This window comes from Nycticebus coucang, chromosome 3, assembly GCF_027406575.1.
Source record: "Nycticebus coucang isolate mNycCou1 chromosome 3, mNycCou1.pri, whole genome shotgun sequence".
Classification (NCBI taxonomy): Eukaryota; Metazoa; Chordata; class Mammalia; order Primates; family Lorisidae; genus Nycticebus; species Nycticebus coucang.
In genome coordinates, this window is record NC_069782.1 from 21,175,866 (window position 1) to 21,195,787 (window position 19,922).

Below are 19,922 nucleotides of genomic sequence, written 5' to 3' on the forward strand. Positions count from 1 at the left end.
TCTTTAAAAAGATCAACAGGATCAATATACTTCTAGAAAGAAAGGACGAGGGGAGGAGGGAAGGGGATGGGGGGGTCACGGTGTATGACACTCACCTTGCAGGCAGGACACAATTATAAAAGGGACTTTACTTAAAAAATGCAATCAGGGTAACCTAATTCTTTGTACCCTCAATGAATCCCAAATGAAAGAAAGAGAGAGAAAGAGAAAGAAAGAAGTAAAGAAAGACAGACAAGAAGAGAGAAGGCAAGAATTACCAATTTCAGCAATGAGCAATGTGATATCATAACAGGTCCTACAGAAATTAAAAGAATTTAAGAAAATACTATGAACAAATTTATGCCAATACATTTACAAATTCACAGATTTAGATAAAATTATAGAAATTATAGGTTCCTTCAAAGGCAAAAAGAAAAAGATAACATGCAGAGTTTAATACCCATTGAAACAGTTATGATGATATTAAAAGCCTTCCTGTAAAGGAAAATCCAGGCCCAGGTGGCTTCACTGATGAATTTTACCAATTATTTAAGAAAGAGATATTACCAGTCTGCTTTCCAGAAGGAAGAACATTTCCCAACTCCCTCTATAAGGTCAATGTTACCTCAATACCAAAAAGACACTAGAAATGAAGAACACACAAAACAAAAACCCTCATGAAGATAGATGCAAAAGTCCTAAAAACATTTTAACAAACCAAGTACAGCAACATCTAAAAAAGACAATACATTATGATGAAGCGTGATTTGTCCCTGTATTATCATTACCAACTATCCCTTAATATATTATGAGATTTCTGAGAGCAGAGATCACATGCTACTCATTTGTATATGTCTATTTCCCACTAAGAAAGAATGACATTGCAGGTTGCTGAGAAGGAGGTCTTATTCAATACTCCCTATAGAAAGCACATAGCCTGGTGGACATGCTTTGGAGTGATTCTGGAGTTGGGCAGATCAGACCGACTTTAAAATTCAGACTTCATCATTTATCAGCTACTGGGTAATCTTGGGCAAGTTTCATAACTTCTCTGAGCCTCAGTAGCCTCATCTATAAAATAGGGATAGTAATTTCTTTTCAATGGGTTATGAGAAACCAATGAGAAATGTGTATATATACATGACAGACCTTCAGTAAACATATATCTTTTTGTTAGATATAATCACCATTTTTGTGGGACACACAGATAAGATTATACAAGATAAAATTAGTGTAAATATCTAGAAACAAAAGGCCAATTCTTCTAAAAATTATGTTTTTAAACGAGACATACTTCATTCACCAGTTACTAATAGGACCACATGGACTCATTAAATTTTCACTAAATAACCATGATCTTGTCATTTTGATTAGAAAGCTCTGAGGATCTTGCTTTGTCTGTTTACTGGGGATAATTTAATTTTTGGCAATTAAAAATGGAAAAAGAGAAGTGGAGAAAGAAAAACAAGGGGGAGAGAAAGAGAGAGAGAAAAAAAAGAAAAAGCAGAAATGAAGAACAGAGGGAAATAATCTGCATCCTGATAGGTCTCTGCCAACATCTAGTTCCCTAATGACTCAATTTGTTTTTTCTAGGGAGAAAAGGTAATTCAGTCCATAATTATCCTGTCCCTCGAATCTTTCTGAACAGAAGTGAACACTGAGGAAGCTAGTGTTCTAGCTCTAATTCAAGCTCAGAGCCCCAGGCTCACAGCCTATCTCCAGGGTCCACAGGGAGCCCTGCCAGCAGGGGGCGAGAGTAGAGTGGAACAGAGGCAAAGGAGTTCTGTCAAGATTTCTAACCCAACAGCCAGGCCCTCCCCAGCTGCTCCAAACTGATTCCAAAAGGAGCCTTATTGTTTCTCCGTTGAACACACAAACAAAAGGCAGCAAAACAAACACATCAACCCCTTCCCTTTGGAGAGCTCGTAAACCACTCACATCTGTTCTCATCATCTCTGGATGTAGCAATTTCCTGAAAACAGAGTGCGTTTGTTTTCTTAAATGTAGCTTGTCAATCATAAGAGATGATCCTGAGACTATTAAACTGAGCTCCATTAGAATTGACAACTTTTATAGAACATCCCTGCCTCAAAGCAGTATAAATGGGGCTCAAGATGAGCATTCACAGTCCTTTATTTTAAGATCCAGATCTCCAAAGCAGAAGCATAGGGGTAGAAATAATACGGGATTCTGCAGACCTCGCGGTTTGACTCCTGACTTTGCTATGTTCTAGCTACTGCCTCAGTTTTCTTATCTGTCCCAGGAGGATAATAATAGCACCTTCCTTAAAGGCTGTCGTAGAGATTAAATGAGATGATACACACGCAATACTTAGGATATGCTAGTATGATAATTGTTAATGTTGTTGGCTGTTTTGGATTTCTGCAAAAGACATCTCCCTATCTACAAAGAAACACCTGGGGCAAATCATTCTTTTGCTCAAACTAGCACATTTCTGGGAATAATACAGGATTGAAGCAATAAATTGTCGACTAAAACAAAGCAATTCAGAGGATGAATTATTCCAGACTTGCCTTGCCTGGAGTGGCCCTAAAATGTTCTCTTGTGCCCAAAGTTTATTACAGAGCATCAATCAGAATCTGACTGAGCGTACACCAAAGCACAAGGGCTGTCAAATCTCCAATACACCCACTTGCGACCTCAGAAGCTTCTCAACTCCATGCTTCAGGCAGCCAGCACCAATCAACTGAGGTTGGCAAGGATATTAAAAAAATCTCATTTGTCATTCACAGCATGAAATACAACAATTTTCAAAGGAGGGACGTAATCCCTTTTGCAATGGTGGTACTGAGGAGAGTAACAACATCTGTCTTATGGACAAATGTTATCACACTAACATTTACTTCTATACAGACTCAGGAGGCAAACTGTGAGAGAAGAAACTGCTATTACAGTCAAAATATTATTTAAAAATTGGTGAAATACTGAAGTGAGGAAGTTGTTTTCATTTTAGTTTTTCCAGAATGTCACCAGGATATCATTCTTTATACAGAAGCATTAACTCTACACAGTAGATTAGTAGCTCAAGGCAGAGTTTCTATATGACTGTACCAATATGCCAGGAATAAATAAGAATAATCATGATGATGACAATAATAATAATAATAGTAATTCCTTCATCCCTTGGGGTTTCTGGAGCTAGCGTGCTTGGGGCAATTTTATCCTTGGCCATGAGCAGGCTTTTCCTAATGTATCAGTATATTGTGCAAAAATTTTCATTTTTTATGAGTTGACCTGAAAAAGTTTGGGGATCACTGGTTTAATAAATGAATACAGTTTTCAAAGTCTGCTCATGTCATCATGGCAAAGCTTGTGCCCTGGATGGCTTACCCTGATCATGGTTAGTGACACTAATAGGTTCTAGAAAAACCAGATAGAGATCTTTGATCTGAGAGCTCTAACCTGTAACCAAAAGTCTTTTAGGGCTAGTGTCCTTCATTTGCAAGTGACAGAGACACATGAAGGATCGTGCAAATAGTTAGAAAATTTCACAAGGTCCATCAAGGAGGCAGCGGCAAGAATCCTACAGGAATAAAGACTGAACCTATTCAGACATTGGACATGGAAACCCACAGCTTGAGAGGCCTCCACTGCCGGAAAGCCTGGGTCTTCATCCTGATACTCCATTAACAGCATGGCTTGGCTACATTCTGTCTTTGCTTATCTTTAGGGCACTGTCTTGCAACCCCCTCTTGGCTTCTACACCCTCTATTCTGTATCTTTTCCACTAGTTCTTTGCTTCTGCCTATTTCTAGGACCTGTTCCTTATAACTTCAGCCTCTTCATAATCATTCCTGGTCCCTTCCTCTATCTGATGGTCAATTTCAATCTTTCTCTTCTTCTTTCCCTCCCTCCTAAAGATGCCTAAGCTCTGGGCATCTTTCACTATCAGTTCCTGCTGCCAATTCCCTATCTCCCTTCACATTTCTCTATCTACATTCTTGAGAATAATCATCTTGGTGGCCCTACAAGTCCCTGTCTGGGCAGAACCCTAGGCCTTTCCCCAGGCCATTCATAGACTTGTGGCTTGACAGATATTGGGTCACTCAATTGCTTACTGGGAAAGAGGGGCTGAAATCGCAGCGTTCCAAACATACCCCTTCAACAATACTGTAGGAAAGAATACACAACATTTCTAGAATAAGCCTCTTTAAGAGAACATGGTTTTATATTTCCACTTATTAAAAAAGGCCACTTAAATGCATTCATTATATTGTAAATAAGTACTTTGTTAATTTCCTTCTTTTCCCACTCTTTTCTCTTTTTTCTTCTTTTTGTCCATCCATTTTTTCCATCCATCCATTCATTCATCCATCAAATACTTAATGAATCCCTCTGTCTTCAGAAGAAATGTATGAGGTCTCTAATGACCATAATGGTCCCTGAGGACCATTAACCTACTAGGGGAGATAAGTTGTGTATGCGAATAATCATGGATTCCATATCAATGACATAAAGCAAGCTGTATGTGAGAAGCTCAAAGGAAGAAGACATCTTCTGGCTGGAACAGATGACATTTCAGGTAGGGTCTGAAAGGTGGGGAAGATTCTAATATTCATAGAAGACATAACAAACAAGATAAGCCTAAGCCTGAAATTAGCAGAGTTTTGCAACATCAAAATTCAGATTCTGGCATTTTATGTTATAGAAGAAATATATATTTCAAACCAAACTGAAAATATATAGCATAAAGTCTGCGTCACATCACTATTCACTTCTTCCTCCATGAATCCTCCTCTCCGAAAGTAACTGCCATTAATTTTTTATTAGGAATTTGTCCAGATATTTTCCTATACCATTCAATTAAACCTTTGTAATTATTTATGTATCTGCTATTAAACCCACTTCACAAAGAGGTGGGTTAAGGAACTTGCCAAACGTTACACAGTCTCTTAAGTAAAGGGGTTGAGATTTCAATCAAGTCCTATTACTTCCAAAGATCTGAATGCTTCCAGCACTTTCCATCATGCCTGATAAGAATATTAGCTTGAACTGTTATCAAAAGACTCAATTCAGTCCTGTGAGTGAGTAGACTCTCGTTTAGAGGAATCATCTTTCCTCCGAGTTGGAAGAAAGCCAAAAGTGGGTACTCACACATTAGCCACTCCCAATAGAAAGTCCTATTTATACAGAGATGGGCATTTGGTTTTCCTCTGACTTTTTGTTGTACTATGAACTTTATTTTTGTCTCTTACAGAAGATAAATTTTACTCTAACAATGCAGCACTGATGAAATGGTTTAAGGTTGAAGAAAAGTCAGCCATGTTTCTCCTCTACAATATCACTTAAATTAAACCAATGAATTATTTACCAAATTGCTGCTAGTAGAACAGCCAGTTCAGTTTACTCAAGCTTCTTCCATTCACATCCAAAGTGAGACTTCTAAAAGCACAGATTCCAGAGAATGGAAAGGGAACTCAAGTTTTATGGCTGTAGAGCACTTACCCCATACCGCCATGAAAACAGCAAAGAAGACAGTGGCTCCATTGTCAAAAAGGTGGGTTACCTGGGAATAACAAGAATCAGTATTGAGCTAATGTCACACATATGATATTCCAATTCAAACTTTTTTCAAGTTCAGTAAAAATAGTTGTAATTACATGGTAAGTTGTACAGGGTTTCTTTTTTGGGGGGTGGTTATTCCTTTTGGATCACAAGTAAGAAGTGGGTTACTCTTATTGTGAAGTAGTTCAGATATGGGAGACAGAGTTTGTTCCCTTTAAGTGGCTATTATCTAGTTAAACATTTATCAGCAGTCCCAATAGTGCTCCTAAGAATTCTCTCTTGTACACTACAGAAACTCTCACACGTGTACCTATGTATACGGATATAGTTATATTAAGGACCAGGAAGGCATCCTTTTTGCCACTTGAAAGGTTTCCAACTTCCCAAGCACTGTTTTTAATGCCTCATTTGTTTGCCTTTGAAAATGAGCTATTTTGTTTGTGTAGTTTTGGGCAAACATTTACTGGGCTCTGTCTGGATTTCAGCCTTATTAGGAAAAAAAAAAGAGCAGAACCATTAAGCAAATCCACTTCTTCCTTTATTAAAGCCTCGGGTGAGCACTATATTTACTTACTGCACATAACACAAAGACAGCTAGCAATACTTTATTGCTAGAATAATATATTCGATTGCAGATACTACCGCAGAAAGTAAAAATCTCCATTCTTACTGCCAGGCTCATTTCCACCTCCAGGATAAATCATGCCAATGCCCCTGACAAGCTGAAATGATGACTGATAGGTTCATAAAGCATAACCTTTCTTTCTTTCTTTTTTTTTTTTTTGGTATTTTATACCTCCCTATAAAGTATACTGTCCCTTGGAAAATACGCCAAAGTATAAACAAGGTTTTTTCCTGTTTTATCCTACTGTGAAGAATTTCAGATTATTCCCAAAGTTTATGCTTTCTCTTTCTTTGAACAATGGGCAGCATTCAACCACCTACTGTGAGCTGAATGTCTGAAGCTTATCTATTACTATTTCCTGGGTCAGAGGGAGTGTTAAGCTGTATATTGGGCACTTGGTATCAAATCAAGCTTGATAGTACCAGTGAAGGGGTTGGTCTGTGCTCTTTATCACCATATTTACTGGGAGTTGGTGGAAGGCTTAGCTTGCACCAGCAGTGTCCATTCTGGAATGGACTGTGGTGGTCCAGACCATCTTTTCTCTGTGCCCAAGGGACACATAATTCAATAGGGAATCAATCAGAGTACTTCCCTGGGAGAAGATATATGAACGTTTGCAGAGAGAGTTTTCTGCGGCAGTTATCAATTTGAGAATATGTGAATTAGGAAGGGCCGAGTGATAGGGAATTCTGGCTTCTTGTAAGATAGTGGGTTATCTTGGGGTGATGGCGCCCTTTGCCACAACCAATCCTGGAGAAGCAAGATAGTAGATTTCAGCAACTAACACTACACAAAGACAAACAAAAAACAAAGACTCTGAGAAAGCCCGGGAGGGGACAGAGGTTGCCTTGAACTGATGTGTGTGTGTGGAGAGGTAGGTGGCAGATTTGAAATCAGGATAGATGGATAGTAAGTCCTGCTCCAGTTTCTCTCTCTCAGGATCACTGGACAATTAGCTCCCAAGCCCCAGAAATCAGCTACAACAGCCTGCATCACAGGTGCTGGTGTTCTTGGAGTGACATTGGAGATGTCCAAAGTCCTGCTTGGTTGAGACATTGGTGAAAGTTGGAGCTGTCCTGGGGCGTTCACTCCTCTGTCCATTTCCTCTTAAACCCCAAGGCTGGTACATTACAGTCAAAGGAGAGGGCCTCCTCCCCACTCTGTTTTGTTCTAAGCAGGTTTAAACATACAACTCTGCCCCTAAAATCCTCTGGCAGAGTGGTAGCCCACAGTGGTGCCTGGGAACTCTGTCCACCCCTCTCTGTACCTCACTAGGCTTGAGACTAGCCTCTGACCCTTACTCAAAGCGGTTGACACCTGCAGGGACCAGGCACCCATAGGCCAAAATAATGGAACATATGGGGAAGAGAACAACACCCCCAACTAAAAATCCTCAACTAGGCAATGTACACCTTCTGAAACAATATTCTGTGACAACTGATTACAGAATTTAAAATGTCCACAAAAAATATGCTTAAGGAGATAAAAGAAGGAAGACACAAGTCTGGGGCCCAGGCAGCCGGCTGCCACTTCCCGGCTCTGAGGAGACCTGTCTGCAGAGTTGTCACATGGGCAGTCCTGGAGGGCGGTTCTACGCTGTGAGTCTTCCTTTCTCATGTAGCGTGAGCTGCCCTGGTATCTTTCCTAGAAAAGTGTGCCATTTAGTCAGTTTCTTCCCACCTGAGCTAGTTGGAGTTGGGTTTCTGACTCTTGCAAATACAAGTGTTAAGGATAAAACAATCTCAATCAACAGAATGGCTGATTGACTGGACCTGGGCTGATTGGACTGGACCTGGGCTCCAACTGGATCCAATATTCTTGTGTGTCCATAATCCCTTGAAATCACTCTGCCATTTCTAATAGATATCTCTAAGAGAAACCCTATTTGACTCCAATTCTGTCATTATGTGGCCTTTTCACCTTCATTTTACGAAGTTTCTAGGCAAGAGCAACTGTTATGAATAAATTCAGAATCTGAACGTCTTGTGGCTCAGTATGGCACAGCAGTAAAGAAGACGTGTTTTATAGTCCAGTAAACCAAAGCCCAGCTACTCACTGCCGTATGACCACAGATGAGTAATGTTTACCTCTCTGAGTAGAATGGGAATAGTAACACTTACCTTGAAGTTGCTGTGAGAATTAGACATAATAAAGTTTGCTAAGCTATTATTATATTTATAACGATCATAACTACCATTGTTCTAGATCTTACGTTACAGAGGATAACTGCCAAAATAAAATCTGAGCACTCTAAACTATTTATGATGATCCATTTAAAGAATTAGTAAGGATCTCCTAAAAAGAAAGCTTCATTCAGGTATACTTTCATTCATTAAAAAAAAACAAAAACAATAAAACATATACATAGGGCCAGGTCTGGTGTCCCATGCCTGTAATCCCAGAACTCTGGGAGGCCAAGGTCAGTGCATTGCCTGAGTTTACGAGTTGAGACCAGCCTGAGCAAGAGCGAGACCCCATGTCTAACAAAAAAAAGTAGCCAGTGTTGTGATGGGCATCTGTAGTCCCAGCTACTCAGGAGGCTGAGGCAAGAGGATCACTTGAGCCCAAGAGTTTGAGATTGCTGTGAGCTATGATGCCATAGCACTCTACCCAGGGTGACAGAGGGAGACTCTGTCTCAAAAAAAATAAAAAAATGCAAAAACACATACATACACGCACAAACAAAACAAAAAATAATTTGACTTCTGCTTTTGGGATTCCCTCAAAGTAGAATTTTTAAATTCCTTAGACATACATTCAGGCTTATTTCATGACCTTTAAACTAAATTATATCTCCCTTGATCCTTACCAAATCTCTACTTTCCAAGGTCACTCTGTTAAACGTGTCCCCATCCATGCAAGTCTACCTGTGTGATCTCCAAAGATAGCGAGAGCATTTTGTGATTTTTTGTTTTTGGTCCCTTGCAACATACACTAAGAGCTGAACTCTTTGTAAAACCACAGCTGTGGTTTGGGTTCCTCCCACACAGACTGGCTAGCCACCTGCAGTGCTAAGACATCATAGACAGGGCAGATCCTGGGTGGCCTATCAAATGTTCTCTCATTTCAAACAAACACAACTCTGCAATGCCGGCAGAGTAATTAGACAGGTCCATGCAGCAGAGACTGCAAAGGTTCAGTAAAATCTACCAAGCCCTTGCATATTTGGAATCTGGGCAAGCCTCTGGGTAGCGGGTCTAAGAAAAGTTGTCATTCATGTCAACTCTAGCTCTTGTTTTGTGTTAGGGACACAACTCCTAATTACAAAAAAAAAAAAAAAAAAAAAAACTCCAGGAATTTGACGAACATATCTGATATTTTAATAAAGTAAGTGTACCATGAGAAAGGGACATGTGATAACATGTAATAGAAATAATAGGGCCTTGTATTTTTTTTTTTCAAAGCACTTTTGCTTATAGTCTCTTCTGCAGTCCTCATGACGTGCCACTACAGAGAGGGCAGGGTTTACCTGTATCTTACAGACGAGAAAGCTCATTCTCAGAAAGGCTGCACGTGTGTAAGGCCAAGCTGATAAGCAGCTGAGCTAGCCTCGAATCAGGTCACTTTGACAACAGTGAGGATGAAGAGGAGAAAAATGACAGCAGTGTCATTTATGGAGATCCTACCATTTGCTAAGTGCTGTCCTCACTATACAGTGGTACAGTACACAGCTAACAACCCACACGTGAAGCGAGCATCACATTCTCCATTTCACGGAGGAGAAAACAAGGTTCGGAGAGACTAAAGAATTTGTTCTGAGACAAATAAGTGGCAAAAAGCAGAGCTGAAGTTTGAACTGAACTTTGACTCTGGCCATGTGCCCTGGTGCTGTGCCCTGCTGCAGCTTCTTGAGATGATATCTGGAGCCAGGCATTTAAGTATGTGTGCATTTAAAAAAGATAACTGAGCAAGAACACCGAATGATGGAGATACATCAATCCTGCAACATCAACTTGAGAATCAAAGATTAGAAATGACAGAATATATGTTTAAATACCAGGAATGTCGGAAAAATACACATTTTAAGAGATGTTATCTGTGTATGACTTTTCAAAGTTGAATTGAGTCATAGGAATAATGTGTAGTATGACATTCACTCAGAAAGATGGCATTAATCAAATAAATGCTAGCAGCACCATGTAACAGGCAGGAAGAGGATAACTATTGCTCTTAAAATGTGTATCCATTTTTTGGCATCCTTGATATATGTACATTAAAAAAGACATCTGAGTTAAAATACTGAATGATAAAGGTAAGTTTATTCTACAACATTAACTTGAGAATCAAATACTAGAAATTATAAAACATAGATACCCCACTGTTCCTCAGGAAGGTGTGTGTTAAATTCAATCCACCTAAAATGCTACGTATTTGAAAGTACCTTGGCATAAAGACAGCTGTCCGATAGCCTCATGAATGGACAGTATTTATCACACACAGGACACATGATGATGTCTGTAGCTCGGCAGACTTCTTTACTGGAAAAAGAGAACAGAAAAAGACAGCTTTTTGATGGCAGGAAAGATTTGTCTCCCTCCAACTTCACCAGAACGTTCAACTAGTAGATAAGATCCAGGAGATTGAATTTTTGTCCCTGGAAGCTTCTTAGACTTATCTGCTATTAATGTAAACAACTTCCCGCACATCTTAATACACTGATAAACTTATTTATTTATAAGTCTGTTCCTCAGCTTTACATATTAGTTAAGTTAAATACATAAAGCAAAACACTGGTTGTTAATATCCCCAATTATACAAAAGTCCTTCACAACATTTCATAGGTCTGAAGCAATTTCATATTGAATTATGGAAGGATACCTAAAAATGCCTGTCTTTATCTCTATGTGCATGATAAATTAAAACTAATATGGAAGAATAAATAAAAAGAAGTAAGATTTTAGTCCTATCCTGGGAGAAAACTACATTTCCTTAACTATTTCACCAGAAAGTAAAATATTTTTGGAGGGGGGGATGCTCACTCACTTTTATTTTTGCAATTACTTTTAAAAAGGCACATCTATAATTTCACATCATTGTCCAGCCTTATAATAAGATCTCCATGAATAACCTGTATTCTGATAAGAAACTAAGATAATGCTTGTTAACAGTGAACCATTGCCAAGGCACTAGCTAGTTGGTAAGATGTCTTTCTGGGTTAGGTTTAAAAGGTTTTTGTAAAAAACACATAATTCATAAGAAAGCCTTGTCAGTTCACTCTTTTGCATTATTAATTGAAAGAAAGGTGAAAATGTCAGAAAGAGAGCACTTTCAGCCAGCCAGCAAACAAAAGTGATTTGCTCCATGGATGTACGGGTCTTTGTATGTGTGTAAATGTGACTTTTGCTTCCGTGGTAAGTAGAGACCATAGTATCAAGGGCAACGGACAGAACCTTGTGAATGGAACTTTTCCATGAGTGAGTGAGAAGGAAGCGAGAGTAAAGCAACTCTACAGTGTGTCTAAGTCTGTGAACATCCTCAATGCACAAACAGCCGTCTCTAAGTAGTAGGCAAAGGCAGGCTCACCCAGGGGCTCCCCGTACCTGACTTGGCAGTGATCCAGAGTGGTGACTCCATACAAAAAGACAAACAGTCCAATGAAAGCAGCTGGGAAGAGCATGCCAGTGTACCAGCCCAACCAGGCAAAATACAGCCCAATCTTCTCTCCAAAGTACCGCCTGTTAAAGACACAATAGCCTTGCAAATGACAGCACAGTGTGTAAAGTTAAGTGTTACAATGCCGTGTTCGGTCCCTCTGCTTTGTAGTGGCCTTACTGGTAAACTGCGGATGAGGTGAGCCTAGAGAATGGAACATTGGATCAAATTGAGGATCTGGGATTAAATTTCGACTTCTACTTCTATCAGAGCTAGAATTAGCCCTCCCATAAAAGAACGTGATTATACACAAGCCTATCCTGAGAATACAGAATGAATTGGAAGGGCCCAGAGTGGAAAAAGGGAGACCAAGTAGAAGAAAGCTGTCATGGTCCAGGTGACAGGTGACGGCAGTGGAGATGCTGAGATGCTGGAGTTTGGCCAGATTCAAGAATGAAGGTGGATATACAATCTGTAGGCCGAGAACTGTGTGGAGGTGAGGTCCCTACTCATCGTTCTCACTTGGCTATGCTTCACACACCGTCTTCTCGCCCAACGCGAATCCCACTGTTCTTCCAGGGCTCAGCTCCAGCCTTTCATGCCTTTTTTCTAAATCTGTGTAAAATGTATGGCCTCTGTCACACATTTTGCCTAATTACATGTGGTCTTGTCTTTTTTTCTAGTTGTCTCAAGTATGCAGGACCTGTTGTCCCTGAAGGAAATGAATTTCTCAAAGCCAGAGACCACAGCTTCTGCTTGTCTTTGCCAATAGTATTTAGCATAGCTCTAAAAACACAGTGGACTAATACTCATTGACTAACCACAGAATCTTAATCAAAATACTGTCATGGACGGGAAATGTATTGCCTGTAGCAATTATCAGTAACTTCTAATCAATGTCATCCTATAAGATGAGTTAGAGGCTGGGAAGAGAATTTACTTTTATTTTTTCACCCCCACTATTTATCATGTATTGAATCTGGATGAAGGACAATGATTTCATCTCAGAAAATATTTTCCACTCACCCAGATCATCTGGCTCATTTGTTACCAACACAAGGGTCATAATTCACCACTGTCCTTTGCAACATTGGGAAGAAACACTTGGTAGTAATGCCAAAGTAACAAGGGATGTGGTAGGAAGATCGCTACCCAAGGGAATAAAATATAAAGTGAGATGTTCCCCCACCTCCTCTGGGTTTATTTTTCTAGGGCCCTGATATAAGCAAAACACACCCAGATACTCTAGAAAATGAGACATGACTTTCTCTTTAATAAGAAATCCATGAAGTGTGGGTTATTACCTAATCTTAATAACCAGTCTTAATAAACAATGAGGTGTCAGAGCACAAGGCTGCCAAGGTAGAAAGTTGGACAGATTTAGACAGTTAAAAAAAAACAACAAACACTTTCACTGTACAATTATCGTAAGTTAAAGGTGTAGATAGACTTTTTGACATGCAGATTAAAAATATCTTTAAAGGATATCAGTTTTAACTGGAAACTAAAATAAGCCTGCTATTTACTGGAATGACGGTACCTCATATGTCCTATTTGCATTGATGGGAACTAATATTTTGTCAGTAACAGAGGTAAGCTGTGTTACCTTTCTGGAAAATGGTTTGTCAGTAACAGTCCCATGAATGACCCGTTCTTATGGAGTCTTGTGGGAGGCCTGGCTGATCTTATATCCCCTCTTTGGCCCCCTTCCTAAGACCCTTTAGGGGGAAACTCCACCTTCATCAGAGGAAGGGCAGGTTTACCAAGAACAATGGATGTCCTCTGACAAGTTCCCTCCTGCGAAGAAGCCAGATCAGAGTGAGAGCTGGACACTTCAGACTCTTTCTGTTCTAACAGTGGTTTGTCCCAGTTGACAGGTTGCCCTAATCATTTTGCACAAGTTTTATATTTGCAGCTGGTTAAATGCTCACCTTACAAGATCCAAAGGCTGATATTTATACCACACACCCCAGGAGGCCCAGCACTCATAGAGGAGATGTCGGTGGTTTTCCGCTCCATGGGTTCGAATGGAGTTTTTACTTCTGTAACTTCCCTGGGATAGAAACACCACAGTTGGTGAGGTGATACCCACCAAAGCCTTCCGGTAACAGTGCTGCTAGTCCCTTATGGCAGGAGTAGGAGAATATTTTTAAGAAACGGTCCTCTCTAGGAAAGGGAAGGCAGTTTGAGGAGTTACTCTGGACATTGTCTTGCTGGGATGATGTCTGCTAAGAAGTTCCTGCTTACTAGAATCAAGCTCAAATTCAGTTCTGCTGCTTTTTACCTAGGAGACCATGGGCAAGCCCTCTAAATGCTCTGTGCGTTGGTTTCCTAGTCTAAAATGATATTTAATGATTAATGGTATTAATGATATTTAATGATACTGATAATATTTGCCTCATTCAGTTTCTCCTGTGGTTTGAATGAGCAAAGTGGCCCAGAGGTCACACCCAAGGCTCACTAGTTCTGTTTCTCTTTTGAAGACAGGGTAATTGGCAAATGTCCACAACTGTCACCTAATCACGCTGCCTTATCTGCAGCAAAATCCTAGATTTACAAATGCTGAAGTCACTTCCGAATGCTAATAATTCAAGTCTAATTCAACTTCCTCATTGAACAAACATCTACCAGAGAGGTAGATGTTTTTCTGAGGTCAGTTTATGGCAAAGGGTAATTTCACAATCAGAAAAGGTACTTTCTGGAGCCAATGATTCACAGGAACATGAAGAGTCCTTTCCTGATGGAAAGAACACAGGGTTGGGAGTAAAGAAACTCAGGTTAGTCTCAGCTCAACCACCAACTCAGGGTGATTCAAGGTAGCTTTAACCTTTTTCTAAACTCCTAAATTTTTAACGTGAAACAAGGGCAACAGTATCTGCCCTTCCTGCCTTCCTGCTTCTGTAGGTTGTTATGAGATTAAAGACTATAATCGAGTTAAACTGAGAGTAAAAGTCAAAAGAACAATGATGCTATTATGGCGGCTGCTATTCCTAACTCGAAATTTCTCTTCTTGTAGAATATAGAGCTTTGCTGGGATGGGAAAGTCACAGGGAAGGCCCTGAGTTAGTTCCTCTGGGCTTTTGTAGCTGTGTCTCTTCAGGCACCTTCATTCCCACCCACCTCCCTGCACAGATGCTCTCATCGCCTGCTGTTGCTTGGATACTGTCCCTACTGTGACTATACCATGGCTGGGAGTCATTGTCATTTTCACCAACACCCTTTCTGGGCAAGGCCAACTAATTGCTACAGTAAGCCACATGACATTTTGGGGAGAGGGAGGAGAATTTATCTTTAAAGTTCAGACATACCTGTTTATGGCTCTAACAACCCTTTGTGTCAAAATGTTTGCTTGTGTGAGTAAAGGAGTACTACAAAAACATTTCCTGGGAGTCCATCAACAGGGTCTCAGGCCACAGTTTCTAGTTTTCTTAATAAATAAGATTTTAAAAGTCTACCTCACCTATCACACCCTCTTGGTTTTCAGAATCAAGAGTATAAACATTGCCAGCTTAGAAAGTTGGAACTAGCCTCTGATATGTTTCCTGACAAATTGTTATCCTTATGGGGCAGCGCCTGTGGCTCAAAGGAGTAGGGTGCTGGCCCAATATACCAGAGATGACGGGTTCAAAACCAGCCCTGGCCAAAAAAAGAGAAAAAAACCAAAAAAACCCTGCAAATTGTTATCCTTGTTTCCAATAGAAGACTGTTCTGAAGATTACTCTAACTGTAGCTTTACCCTGGCTGGTTTGTGAGGTCCGGGAAGACAGGGATGTGACAATTATTTTTGTATGCTCTGTGTCATATAGTAACCAGAGGAGGGACGCAATGCCATAAAAACAATAATAATCTCTCAACCATCATGAGGCTCATGTTCCAGAAAACCAACCTATAGGGCGATTTGGGGTTAAACAATCCAAGGTCTTTTGGAGAAAACAGTTAAGGGTAGTCACAGCCACATATATGAAAGTCATTATATATGACAAAGACCAGGTAGTACAAAAGGATTAACATTTAAACATCTTCAGTGAACAGTGAATACAAGGCTATTAATTTCCATTTAGTCACCCTTTGGTTACTAAGGGCTCTGCATGATGACTACCCTTCCATTCTTTCAAGGAATAGCTATAAACTAATTTTTTGCAAAGACTATGTGTGTGTGTATACACACACACACACAAGAACATTTTCCCCCTGGGTCTGGTGTTTCATGCAAATTTTTACTGCCTTTTAAATTTTATGACTTAAAGTCCCTAAAATATTCTTCTGAATTTATGCTGAGTGACTCTTCCTCTCCCCCTTTTTTATTGTTTGGGATTTCAGCTGAGTGACTCTTGATATAACTATTCCTGCAATTACAAAAAAAAAAAAAAAAAAGACGTATAGAAATAAATCTATATTGAGAAAGAGATAGATATAACAGGCAAGTAGACTCCTCCCTAATTGCCCCCTGAATGTATTAAATGTATTCTGAACAAAGACATATCAACAGATTCAGTTCATGCTGATCCTTAGAAGCCGGTTTTAGTAACAAAACATTGAAAAAAAGGTAAAGACTAAAGGCAGCACAATACCTCATGCAAGGGAAATGCAGCTTCATAGGAGCCATTGGTAAGCAAACGATTCAGACCTAGAACAACAAATTAGTCCATTTGAATTAACATTGAGTCTCAATCCTCACAATATTCAAGACAAATGTAAGGTTGGTACTTTTTGGAGAAAACAATCTAGACTCTCAAAAGTGATTCATACCCATGTGGCATACCAACAAATTAGAAAAACGCTTTGCTACCAAGGGCTGGGCAATCAGTTTCTCTTTGGTTTATTTTATCACATTTTAAAACATTTAATTATTAAACAAAGATCACATATATTCAAGGCATACAGTGTGATGATTTGAGATACAGACACATGGTATAATTACTACCATAGTCAAAGTGACACATTCATCACCACCCAGGCTGTACGTTAGATCCCCAGGGCTTGTTCATTTTGTAACTAAAACTTTATGCCCTTGCCCAGCAGCTGTCCATTTCCCCAGCCTCAGCCCCTGGTAACCACCATTCTATTCTTCTGCTTCTAAGAGTCTCACTTTTCAGATTCCACATACAAATGAGACCACGCAGTATTTGTCTTTGTGTATCTGACTTATTTCATTTAGCCTGATAGCCTCTAAGTTCACCAGTGTTGCAAACAGCTTCCTTTTATGGTCGAGTAATATTCCACTGTAGATATGTGCCACGACCTCTTTACCTTTTCACCCATTGGTGGGCACTGAGTTTGTTCCCATATCTTGGCTACTGTGAATAATGCTGCAATCAACACGGGAATGCGGATGCTTCTTCCAGATGCTGATTTCATTTCTTTTAGATATGTACACAGAAGAGGGATTGCTGGATCATATGGTAGTTCCATTTTGAATGTTTTGAGGAGTCTCCATACTGCTTTCCAGAATGGCTGTACCAATTTACATGCCCACCAACAGTGTACAAGAGCTCCCTTTTCTCCACAGTGAAGATCTCACTGCCATTTTGATTTGTATTTCTCTGATGATTCACTGCCATTTTGATTTGTATTTCTCTGATGATTCACTGTCATTTTGATGTGTACTTCTCTGATGATTCATGAGCACTGTTTTTATATACCTCTTGGTCTTTAGTATATTTTCTTCAGGAAAAATGTTTAAGTCTTTTTCCCATTTTAAAATCAGGTTATTTGTTTGCTATGGAGTTGTATACATTCCTTACATATTTTGAGTATTATCCTTTTATCAGATATATGGTTTGCAAAGATTTTCTACCACTCCATAGGTGGTCTTTTTATTTTGTAGATTGTAATCTTCACTGTGTGGAAGACACATGGAAATCAAACTTTCAAACAGAAAAACAGTGAAGCATATTTAGCCCAGGGCGTGGCACAGAGAAAAATATATACTGAGCTTTTCTGCCAGGAGCTCTTCTATTTTCATCCAAAAACTTTACTAGGGACAAACCTAATTCCTGTACATTGGACTAGTGGAATAGCTTTGGAAAAGTTCTCTTGTCCTCAGGCTTCAATTCTTGTCCATCAAATAGAGTGTGGATGGGAAAGGGATTTAGGGATCTTTTGGAAAAGCAGCTTGTTTGAAGTTTAACTGACATGTAATGAACAGAACAGATTTGAGGTGTACAATTAGAAATGTCTCAACATACTTACACATTCACGAGACCATCAGCACAATCAAGATAAACACATCCATCACCCCCAAAGTTTTATCTCCCCACTTTGCAGTCCACCACTTTTCCTTGTGCCATCTCCGCAGCAGACACTGATCTGCTTTCTGGCACTATTAATTAGTTTGCACTTCCTAGAGCTTTATAGAAAAGGAATCATATAGTATGCACTCTCTTTTTTTTATCTGATTTCTTTCACTTAGCATAATTATTTTGAGATTAGTGGATGTTGCCTGAAATATCAGCAGCTCATTTTTTCTTATTGCTGAGTGTTGTACGCCATCATACGGATGAAGAATATAACAATTTGTTTATCTAGTCTCCTGATGATATTCAGGTTCTTTATAGTTTGGGGCTATTACAACTTAAGCTGTTATGAGCATTTATGTACAAACGTTTGCATGAATATATGCTTTCATTTTTTGTGTCTAGTAAATGCCTAGAAGTAGAATGGCTAGAAGTCTAGATCATATGGTAGATGTATGTTTAAATTTTTGCAAAATCGTCAAGCTGTTTTCTTGTACAGTTTGACACATCCCTGAGCAGTGTATAAAGGTTCAAGTTCCTCCATGCTTTTGCCAACACTTGGTATTGTCAGTCTTACACTTTAGCCATTATAATAGGTATGTAGTAATGTCTCACTGTGATCTTAATTTGCATTTTCCTAATGAATGATATTAGTAACATTGACAAATATTCTCATGTGGTATTTACCACCTGTATATTTTCTCCTGGGAAATGTCTAATAAAATCTTATGAACAAAAATGATTTTTTATATCATTGGGTTTTGAGTGTTCTTTCTATACTCTAGATGTAAGTCCTAGATACATATCTATACTAGATACAACCTTTGAACCTCTTTTTCTCCTAGTATATAGCTTATCTTTTCATTCTCTTAGAAATGTCATTTGAAGAGTGAAGTTTTAATTTTGAAGTTCAGTCTATCCATGTTCTTCTTTTATGAATGGCACTTTTAAGTGTCGTATTGAAGAATTCCTTTACTAAGGTAACAAAGCCAAACTAACAAAGATTTTGTTTTCTCTTAAAATTTTTATAGTTTTTTAAAAAATTTATTTCAGGCCAGGTGCGGTGGCTCATGCCTATAATCCTATAGCACTCTGGGAGGCTGATGTGGGTGGATTGCCTGAGCTTACCAGTTCGAGACCAGCTTGAGCAAAAGCAAGACTCCATCTCTTAAAAAAAAAATAGCTGGGCATTGTGGCAGGTGCCTGTAGTTCCAGCTACTCAGGAGGCTGAGGTGAGAGATCACTTGATCCCAAGAGTTTGAGGTTGCTGTGAACTATGATGCCATGGCACTCTACCAAGTGTGAGACTCTGTCTCAAAAATAGTGAGACTCGGTCTTGAAAAAAAAAAAAAATTGTTTCAGATTAATAGGGTAAAAATAAGGTTGTATAGTTTTAATTTTAAATTATATATCCACTTGAGTTCACTTTTGTATATGCATCTGTCCAAGTTTATTTTTTGCATATGGATGTGAATTTTTCTAGCATCATTTGTTGAGAAGTTGATACTTTAACGAAGAAATTGACTTTGAGCCTTTATTAAAAATCAACTGTCAATATATGTGTGGCTCTACTTCTGGATTCTTTATCCTGTGCCACTGATTATCTCATCAGTACCACAGTGTCTTAGCTACTAAAGGTTTATGATAATTCTTGAAATCAGGTAGTGTTAGCCCTGTAGCTTTGTTCTTTTTCAAAGTTATTTTGGCTATTCTAGGTCCTTTCACTTCTCTCTGGATTTTTGAATCAGTCTGTTGATTTTCACACATACATGTAAACACACCCCTCTGAGAGTTTGATTTGCTTGGATGGATCTACAGGTCAATTTGGGGAGAACCGACAACAATGGTGAGTCTTCTGACTCACAAGCAAGGTTTCTCTCTTCATTTTTAAAGTCTTCTTAAATTTCTCTCTGCACTGTTTTATAGTTTTTAGTGTACAAGTTATGGATATCTTTTGTCTGATT

At 39.1% G+C, this 19,922-nt stretch overlaps 1 protein-coding gene across 5 annotated transcripts in view; it reads right to left on the bottom strand.

The window, feature by feature from the left end:
* The window catches only part of ANO4 (anoctamin 4), a 393,996-nt gene that overhangs the window by 72,610 nt on the left and 301,464 nt on the right, over positions 1-19,922 (bottom strand). For all 5 annotated transcript variants that reach the window (XM_053585613.1, XM_053585609.1, XM_053585608.1 and 2 more), the window contains 5 exons: positions 16,294-16,349; positions 13,654-13,775; positions 11,671-11,805; positions 10,512-10,608; positions 5,446-5,506 (listed from right to left, as the gene is read on the bottom strand). In XM_053585613.1, coding sequence (XP_053441588.1) covers positions 5,446-5,506; positions 10,512-10,608; positions 11,671-11,805; positions 13,654-13,775; positions 16,294-16,349 — 471 coding nt within the window. The remainder of the gene's footprint in view (positions 1-5,445; positions 5,507-10,511; positions 10,609-11,670; positions 11,806-13,653; positions 13,776-16,293; positions 16,350-19,922) is intronic.